We start from the raw sequence: 9,696 nt of genomic DNA, 5'->3' as shown, positions 1-9,696 counted from the left end.
GTACCGCCAACGCCGATTCCACACCTCCATTCTCTCCATTCGCAAGCTCCGAGATCCCGGGAAAGTCGCGGTGGACCTAGCCCATCATCATTCTGTCAATCTATTTTACCCAAGAAAATCTAATTCAACTTCTCGAATGGGGTCTCAAAAGGCGTAACCGTCAATTCAACACCATGTACTTTAAGAGTACGGGGTCCCAAAAGACGTAACCGTCCTCTGCTACCATCTACTGATAGAACGGTCCGTACTAGTAATTTTACATGTATTGGACGCTCTTTAGGCCGATGAATCTTTTGGCTAAGTGGGACTCTCGGTACCCTTAATCAGTCAATTTCATTAAATCAATAATCAATAACGAACATAAGCAATACCCTGATCAACATAACACTTTACAATTAATCCAGAATACATTTCGACGAACCCTGACCTTTCAGTCAGGAATAAACACACCAGTTTATTCAAAGTTAGTGAATTTATTTCCCTATATTAACAAAGCTAGCACAATGTAAATGTGTCTCAACACCAAATGATAAACATAAATGAACATTAATAGCTGTCCATAGCGGCGAAACAGGTGCAATCTATGCAGCATTTGAATAACAAGGCATTCGATAATGGCAATGCAAATCACTAATACTATAATCTGTAATGAGCTAATTGCATACATTTAGTCAGCATAACAAGGTCTCAAATTGCATCGTGCGACAAAAGGAATCCTCATCTAACCTCAAATTAGCATCGGCATGTGGGACTTCATGCAAAAAAAACAATTTAGCAACATCAATTTAGAAAACTCCTAACTAGGGCTCTTATCAAATCAGCAGTTGGTTACCTAAAAGAGACACAATGCAATTGTACAATTTCCTTTCATATTTACCAATTACGATCAGCATTCAAGGAAGTCTTCGTCTCACAGGTACCGTTTCTCGATCAGCATGGGACGGGGCAAAGGGGCAGGGGTGGATGGGGCAATTGCCTCACGGCGGCAATATAAAAACTACTACTTCATGCAAAGGGATCAAAGTTAAAGTCTCTAGGGCAAGAATCATTAAAGTCTCTTTCTCTCGATTAGAGAAAGCATCAAAGTCTCTTTCAAAATGGCGTCGCAGCCAAGTGGGCCATAATAGCTACAATGTCCTGCAAAATGGCGGGATGTCCAATAATGGCTACTTTCCTCTCGTGCACCTGGTTTTTATAGACAACAGTTCAAATCCAGTAGGGTCTTCCATTGGAGGGTTCATAGGTTAGCTTCAAATTGTCCAATCAAAAACGACAGTTCTCAAGCTTTTACTTAAGCATACATTATCCTTGGAGATGGGTACGCAAGTTGCAACATTTTATACCAATTAACTCACTTTCAGAGCTTCCATTGTCCGCACCTGCAGATTGACCTTTGAGTAAAGAGAAAATATGCCAGGCTGGCACGAAACCTTAAGATAAGCATGTGAACGATCTCAGTGGAAAAGTACAGCTTCAAGCAAAAATACACGTTTAATAGCACATTGGAAAAATACGAGCATCTAAACCGTGAGACCAGGCAACTAGGCCAAAGCCTCCGCTAAAGTTATGCTAAGCTAAAACATTTCAAACAAGCAAATCGTAGCACACGTTCATGATTATGTCGGATTAGTGCAATTCTAATACATCACGTTATATAAAGCACGCTTATAAATGCTGGCAAACTACTCTGAGGGCACATTTTGTCCCCGTACAATCTTTATTAGTTCGGTTAAAGTCACACATGATTATTGCAGCACTACGTTTAAGCGCTAATAAATGAAAACCTTCATTTTCTGCTTCATCACCACCATCTGCATCCCTTGTGCTGGCCTGTCGTTGGGGCCTGGTAGCCCTGTGTGGCCCTCCCTTCAATCAATCAATCAATCACTGCATTTGTAAAGCGCGCTACATACCCGCGAGGGTCTCAAGGCGCTGGGGAGAGGGGGGTGCTACTGGTCGAAGAGCCAGGTCTTGAGGGGTCTTCTGAAGGCCAGCAGGTTCTGGGTCTGTCGTAGGATGGTGGGGAGAGTGTTCCAGGTCTTGGCGGCTAGGTAGGAGAAGGATCTGCCACCGCCGGTGGTTTTTCGGATGCGGGGGACTGTGGCGAGGGTGAGGTTGGCTGAGCGGAGGCTTCTGGTGGGGGTGTAGAAGCTGAGTCGGTTGTTGAGGTAGGTGGGTCCGGTGTTGTGCAGTGCTTTGTGTGCGTGGATCAGGAGCTTGAAGGTGATCCTTTTGTTGACGGGGAGCCAGTGCAGGCCTCTCAGGTGGAGTGTGATGTGGCTGCGGCGGGGGACATCGTGGATGAGTCGGGCCGAGGCGTTCTGGATGCGTTGGAGTCGTCTCAGGAGCTTGTTTGTAATTCCTGAGTAGAGGGCGTTCCCGTAGTCGAGTCTGTTGGTGATGAGGGCCTGGGTAACGTTTTGTTTGTGTCAAGGGGGATCCATTTGAAGATCCTGCGGAGCATACGGAGGGTGTTGAAGCAGGACGCGGAGACGGCGTTGACTTGCCTGGTCATGGAGAGAGTGGAGTCGAGGATGACCCCCAGGTTGCGTGCGTGATCCGTGGGTTCCGGGGCTGTGCCTAGTGACGTGGGCCACTAAGAGTCGTCCCAGGCTGATGGGGTGGGTCCGAGAATGAGGACCTCCGTCTTGTCTGAGTTCAGCTTCAGTCTGCTGTCCTTCATCCAGTCAGCTACGGCCTTCATTCCCGGTGGAGGTTAGCTTTGGCGGTGTGGGGATCTTCGGTGAGGATATGATCAGCTGGGTGTCGTCGGCGTAGGAGATGATGTTGAGGTTGTGTTGTCGTGCGACGTGGGCGAGGGGGGCCATGTAGATATTGAACAGTGTTGGGCTGAGGGAGGATCCCTGTGGGACGCCACAGATGATCTCTGTGGTTTTGGAGCAGAAGGGTGGGAGGCGGACGCTCTGGGTTCTGCCAGAGAGGAAGGATGTGGTCCAGGCCAGGGCCTTCTCTTGGATACCGGCGTCATGGAGGCGTGTTGATAGGGTGCGGTGGCAGACCGTGTCAAAGGCTGCTGATAGGTCCAGGAGGAAGAGGGCGGCTGTTTCTCCTTTGTCCATCAGGGTCCAGATGTCGTCAGTGGCGGCGATGAGGGCGGTCTCGGTGCTGTGGTTACTGCGAAAACCCGATTGGGAAGGGTCCAGGATGTTGTTGACTTCGAGGTAGCGGGTCAGCTGTTTGTTGACAATCTTCTCGGTCACTTTTGCCGGGAAAGGGAGCAGGGAGATGGGCCGGAAGTTCTTGAGGTCCTTGGGGTCCGCCTTGGAATTCTACAGAAGGGCGTTGATCTCGGCGTGCTTCCAGCTTTCTGGTAAGGTTGCTGTCTCAAAGGAACAGTTGAGGTCTTGAGATGGCGGGATGTCGTTGGTGATGGAGCTGGGGATGGAGAGTTCTTTCACAATGCTGAAGAGCTCTTTGGTGTTGTGTGCGTTGTTGTCTAGGCGGTCCTTGAAGGCGGTCTTCTTGGCAGTCCTGATGAGTTGGTGATGTCTGCGGGTGGCACTCTTGAGGGCTGTGTGGTTGTCTGGTGTTCGGTCGTGGAGCCATTTCTTCTCCAGCTTCCGACAGGTGTGCTTGGAGATCCGGAGGTCCTCGGTGAACCAGGCGGCTTTCTTGTTGGTGTGGTTGGTTGTATAGGTCTTGAGAGGGGCGAGGATGTTGGTGCAGTCGTTGATCCACTGTGTGAGGTTGGTCGAGGCGGTGTCTGAGTCGGTGGGTGGTCTCAGGGCGAGGGCGGTAGTCAGTTGGTCCTCAGTGACCTTGCCCCAGCAGCGGCGTGGTAGCTGTTGGGTGCGGTGGTGTGTGGTGGGTTTTCTGAAGGTGAAGTGGACGCATCTGTGGTCGTTCCAGTGTGGTTCGGTGGTGTGGTTGAAGGAGACGTGGGGGCTTGTGGAGAAGATGGGGTCGAGCGTGTGTCCAGCGGCGTGAGTGGTTGTCGTTACGAGCTGTTTTAGTCCGAGGTTGGCGAGGTTGTCGATCAGGGCGGTGGAGTTGGCGTCGTTGTTGTTCTCGAGGTGGAAATTCAGGTCCCCGAGGAGGATGTAGTCCATGGAAGCGAGATCGTGGGTGCTGATGAGGTCGGCGATGGTGTCACTGAACTGTGGGCGGGGTCCGGGAGGTCTGTAGATGAGAGTTCCTCTGAGGGTGGTGTTGGGGTCGGTGTGGATCTGGAAGTGCATGTGCTCGGCGGTGGTGAGGGTGTCATCGGTGTTCGTTGAGATTTTTATGGAGTCTTTGTGGATGATGGCGATTCCTCCTCCCACTCCGTTGGTGCGGTCTCTGCGGGAGATCTTGTATCCCTGTGGGATGGCTATGGCGATGTCTGGTGCTGAGGTGGCGTTCAGCCAGGTCTCCGTCAGGAAGGCGACGTCGGGGGCGGTGGAGTCTAGGAGGTCCCAAAGTTCGATGGCGTGCTTGCGAGCGGAGCGGGTGTTGAGGAGGATGCAGCGGAGGTGGTTGGGTTCTCTGGCTGGTGGTGTGGAGGGTTGGATGCTGGAGAATCTGCAGTTCCGGCAGGTGAAAGGCCCCTGGGTGCGTTTCGGGGTGGCCCGGTAGCAGGGGTGGTCTCGTCTGGTGTTGAGTGTGTGGAGGGTGCTTGCGTCGTAGTGCAGTCTGGCGTTGTGGGGGTGCGGGTTCCAGGGGTTCTGGTGCTGGGTGCGGTCCAGCCTCCTAAGGGGGGTCCACGACTGCTTAGAAAATTAAATAATATTAACCAATTAGATTCCCCGCTTTCAGTAATGACTCAGTGGGGGGTAGTCCTCAGATTTGAATAATGTTTCATTGGGGGGTCCCCACCTTCCAATAATGGTAAAGTAGCGATCCACAGAAGTCAAAAGGCTGGGAACCACTGATCTAATCTCAGTCATTAAAGTTAGCAAGTTAAGAATACCAAATATATATCGTACTACTCCATTTATCTAATTACCCTCATCTAGATCAACCTCATATGCTGTTCTAGTTGTTACTGATCTTGTTTCCTGCAATCCAAAGTAATCACAAAGTGTCGCTAAAGCACTTTATTAAACTTCACAAGTAAATAACCAAATTAATATGTAGCTGGTGTGTTCGTTAGTGTTGTGTTTTTTTTTTTTTTTTGTGCAACATCAATAAAAATGTAGCTTGAAGCTCAAGTCTGCATTACAATCATGTAAAGCGTTTCCTTTAGCACAATATGATACTGTTAAAGACCTGGATATGGTTGTGACACACAGGACTCTTGGACACTGTAAAAACAAAATCTCGACCATGAAGTCTTTATTGATTGTTACAATTCGTAAAAACAACCTATACAACATGATTTATGCATGTAAGTATTAAGGAAATCAATGAAGAGGTAATCCGAAAACTAAGGTTGCTAATATGTGTGACCCAATGGGATACGATATTTCTTTTTATCCTCTGAGAATATTTTATCTGGTCAAAAAGTATCACTGGGTCGGCAGGAAACGTTATTTAAAGTATATTACAGTCCCTTAAGATTTACTGCACCATATTGAAGCAATTTTCAATCAGGTATTTAACTATGGAGGTTTGATAATATCTTTTTTCATGGTTATGTCACACTCATGTCTGCAAATGGAAACCACAGTTTCAAAAACTCAGTCAGCCCACATCCCAAATGGAGGTGAAACCCCGATATAGGGCCTGATTTAGATATTGTCGGATGGGTTACTACGTCACAACAGTGACGGAAATCCTGTCCGCTGAAATCTAAATCCCATAGATTTAAGCAGACGGGATATCCATCACTGTTGTGACGGAGTAACCCAACTGTCTGTTTCTAAATCAGGCTCATAATCAGTAACAGCGCTGGATTTGTATTGAGATGTGCTGTATCACTGCATCCAGTTTTTGAATGAGTCATTTCATCACGTCAAACATGGTTGAATTTGTCACTGGAAAAGGGCCCAGATTACTGGATTTTTTTGCAGTAAAATTGATTTCCGATTTCTATATTGCGTAGGGATGTTATAATTTTACATAGTTTTTGTACAGATCCCCACGGCGTTGGTAATGCAGGGCGTAAAAATAGCAGATTTGCATTCCCAATAAATTAAGAATGAGGGATTTTGAGGTAATGATGGACATTGGCAGCAATTTGGTTATTACATATCTCTAAGATTCCTGCAGACCAGGGCAGCAACACCGCAATGAAAACAGAAACGTTACAATCTACAAGCATCCAAAGGGGTGGTTATAGCAGGGTATAAAAAACGCAGTAAAGCATATGTGGACAAATATTATTTTCATTTTGGAGCTGTGACATTACATCCTTCTGCAGTGCTCGCAGTACCCTTACTGCCTCATCTAGGAATTACCTCATTACCATGACTATGAAGCGCAAGTCTAAGACATCATAAACATTTTATGCTACTCTGTTTGGTGATCCTCAGTGCAGGTGCTGTGGTGTGACATGTTCTAAATAAAAAATGCTTTGTATTGTTATTGTTATTCTATCCCACATGCATATGAGTGAAAGGGGTGCCACGCAAGCCTGGAATATTTGTCAACGTGGGAGAGGGCACAAAATGGGCATACTGGAGCCTGGCTACAACTGTATATTATTGAGAAAGGAAGCATTTGTAGGTCATGTGTCAGATAGTTATTTTGCAGTCTTTCGATTTCTCCTCAAATTCTTATGAATCTGTTATGCATGCCTCGAATTAATCATGCACCGGAGTCTGCCAATAACAAGGCAGCCTTTGGCTCTGGCCTTTCACAAGCACCCTTTTAGCACAGAAGGGAGGTGCTAAGACTCCTGCATTGAATGACTGATGCTTTCTTGGCTCAGCAGTTTTGTTTAGAAATTGTATCATGCCCAGAGAGCGAGTGGACCAATCAAAGGTCATTTCAAACACCTAGCTACTCTGAATACGCAGTCTTGCCTGCTCGTGACAGGACTATGTTGTCATTCAGAAATGAGGTGGCAAGCTTTAACCAGAATCTCAACTCCATCATACCCAGTGGCAGTGTACACCCCTTGGATAGTGGTGCTGCGTATTTCCCCATCAAGGTAGGTGCGACACAGCGTTGCTTGATAGGGAATGCTTGCAGTAATTTTCCTTGCCTGTAAGACCAACTCACACACATGATTGGGTGGGACGGATACCTCTATTTTTTCATCAAACATTTTTGCTTGTGTTGTCTTCAGGCTCAACCTCTCTAACCCTTGAAACGACTCATCGAATACGATGTCTCTCTTTTCACTGGCTGTTTTGAGTGGAAATTGTGCCCTGAAATGTAAGGACACCCCAGCTTTAACACCACGGTCGGTATACCAGTGGTGCTGGTAGGTGATCTCCTTTTTGAACGTGGCTGTTCTCTTCACTTCCTGGCCACTCCTGTTTTCCATAATGGATTCACCCAAGATTGTAAATGGCTGATATTCAACTGTACCCTCCTTCATCTGGTATTGCACATTTGATATGCTTTCAGTGTTGTAATCCCTACAGACAGTGAGAACCTCATACCGCTTATAACAGTATTCTTTTCCATCACAGGGTAGGAAAAATGCCTTAAATTTTGAGACAACTTTTCCTAAACCATACTTATTCCTCCCGACAAAAGTATCGACTGCAGGATTGCATCTGATAGCATTATTAGGAACAGAACCCCAAGAGTCTGCTTTCCATTCTAACCGCTCAAAATTACTCTCATTTACCAATATTTTAAAGACGGGGGTCTGGTGTTCCTTATCAGACATGGAAAAGAAACAATACGGCCCTTTACTTGGAGTGTAGTAGCCTATAGTGACACCTAAACTAACATAGTCTCTACGAGAGAACGTATTATTTTGAATTGACACAGCCCCATCAGGAATCTTCCCGTTCCAGTCCAACCACTTCAGGTTTCTGCAATCATTAAACAGGATTTGCCCGTCAGTGGATTCTGCAGTTTTCGCAAGCTGACTGGAGCTATGTTCTCCTGAGGCAACGTCTGGTGAAGTGGTGAGCACGTCACATAACTGAGCAGCCAGAAGCGTCTGGATTTCCGAAGAATCATATGCGGAAAAGAAATAGGTAAATGTTAGCAGAATAAAGAAAACAATTGTTGAATGTGCAAAATAAAAACACATTTGTTACAAATATTAAGATTAATGCAGGTTAGCCACAGTGGCATTAGTAGAAAACTGGATAGCAACATTTGTTCACAGTTTTCATGCATGTGTTTATATTATCAAATGGTTTGTTTTCTAGGTATAGAAAAGAACCAACATGGTAAGGTTTGTCCCAAAATGTGATGCAGGTCAGATTCAGATTCCGCTCTGTGCGTGTTGATATAGTGGAAAGCAGATACAACAGGTCCTGTAGTCCACAAATAAGCACATATCTCCTAAACCTAACTAGTACTATGATCTGTGAAGTAGCTGATACTTACTTGGTGCCAAATCATAAGCAGACATCCTGGCCATCGAGGAGTGGGGGGGTTAGACCTTCTGTAACTGACTCACAAAGGTCCTCTGCACTTGTGGCGGAGGTACCACAATCATGCAGGAGCTTCCGCACTCGGGATGGCATTTCCACAATGAGAATGAAATTCCACCAGAGTGCAGAGACTCCCCCATGACTGCAGGGCCTCTGCCACTAGTGCAGAGGTCCTTTGTGAATCAGGCCCCATAACTTCTTCAGTTTTCAAAATGCAATATATCAGGGATTCTTAATACAGAGGCACAGTGGTGGGCAACACAATTTAAAAGTCGTGGGGCAGGTGGAGGAGATACGGGGAGAGCACGTGTTGGAGGGCCACTGGGGTTTTAATAATAAATAAAAAACACTTACCTGGTGCTGCCGGCTGCCTCACGCTACTCTGCTTTCTAATCCCAGCAGTCCATGGGACAGGTTCAGAGACTCCCTGTTCAATCCCCGCACTGCTCTCAAGCTGTTACCAAGCATGAGAGCAGTGTGGGGATTGGCCCGAGCAGGCTGGTTTACTGCTTGCGGAGGACAGGGAGTCTGTGCTTTTTCTCCAACCCGGCTGTCAAATACAGCTGGGTTGGAGAAACCTAAGTGCGCATGTCAGTTTGGCCGGCCTAAGATGGCCAGACAAACAGACATGCTTACTTAAGTGCACTTCACTCCTCCTCCTCCCTCCTATGGCCCAGCCCCACTCCTCCCTGCACACGCTGGCTAATTAAATATTGTTTAATTTTTCAGCTGCTGGTTCTGAGCCACTGGGGGTGACGCTCCTCCGCTATTGCAGAGGAGCGGCGGCTGCAGAGGCAACAGAAAATTGAAGCTCATAGTGCTGTGGTAAAACAACCCAACACTACTTTGCAACTATGCAATAACAGAATTTCCCAGCAGCTGTTTTTACTGGATTATTTGTTCAGCCTTATTTAGCATCTTACACCCTCAACTGTGGGTTGAGGGGCTGGGATGCTGAATGAGAACCAGTGTATACTCACACTCTGGGAGGGGGGAAGTAATTCCTCTATCAGGGAAGAATCCAACCTCCAAATTAAAAAACAAATACTTCTGAAAACGGAACCATTAAAGATGGCTTAACATAAGCCTGTGGTTCCCAACCTGTAGTCCAGGGACCCCTGGGGGTCCGCAAAGCCTCCTAAGGGGGGTCCACGACTGCTTAGAAAATTAAACAATATTAACCAATTAGAATACCCCGCTTTCAGTAATGACTGAGTGGGGGGTGGTCCTCAGATTCGAATAATGATTCAGC

The 9,696-nt window shown here is 46.9% G+C and overlaps 1 protein-coding gene across 7 annotated transcripts in view; it reads right to left on the bottom strand.

Annotated features, from left to right (window-relative positions):
- Positions 1 to 5,259: 5,259 nt before the first annotated feature.
- The window catches only part of LOC138288180 (natterin-3-like), an 87,504-nt gene continuing 83,067 nt past the window's right edge, over positions 5,260 to 9,696 (bottom strand). For all 7 annotated transcript variants that reach the window (XM_069229506.1, XM_069229509.1, XM_069229510.1 and 4 more), the window contains one exon: positions 5,260 to 8,002. In XM_069229506.1, the coding sequence (XP_069085607.1) occupies positions 6,929 to 8,002 (1,074 nt within the window). In that variant the 3' untranslated portion in view covers positions 5,260 to 6,928. The remainder of the gene's footprint in view (positions 8,003 to 9,696) is intronic.

This window comes from Pleurodeles waltl, chromosome 4_1 (genome assembly GCF_031143425.1).
Source record: "Pleurodeles waltl isolate 20211129_DDA chromosome 4_1, aPleWal1.hap1.20221129, whole genome shotgun sequence".
NCBI classification, from domain to species: domain Eukaryota; kingdom Metazoa; phylum Chordata; class Amphibia; order Caudata; family Salamandridae; genus Pleurodeles; species Pleurodeles waltl.
This window is presented reverse-complemented; position numbering and strand designations above follow the sequence as displayed.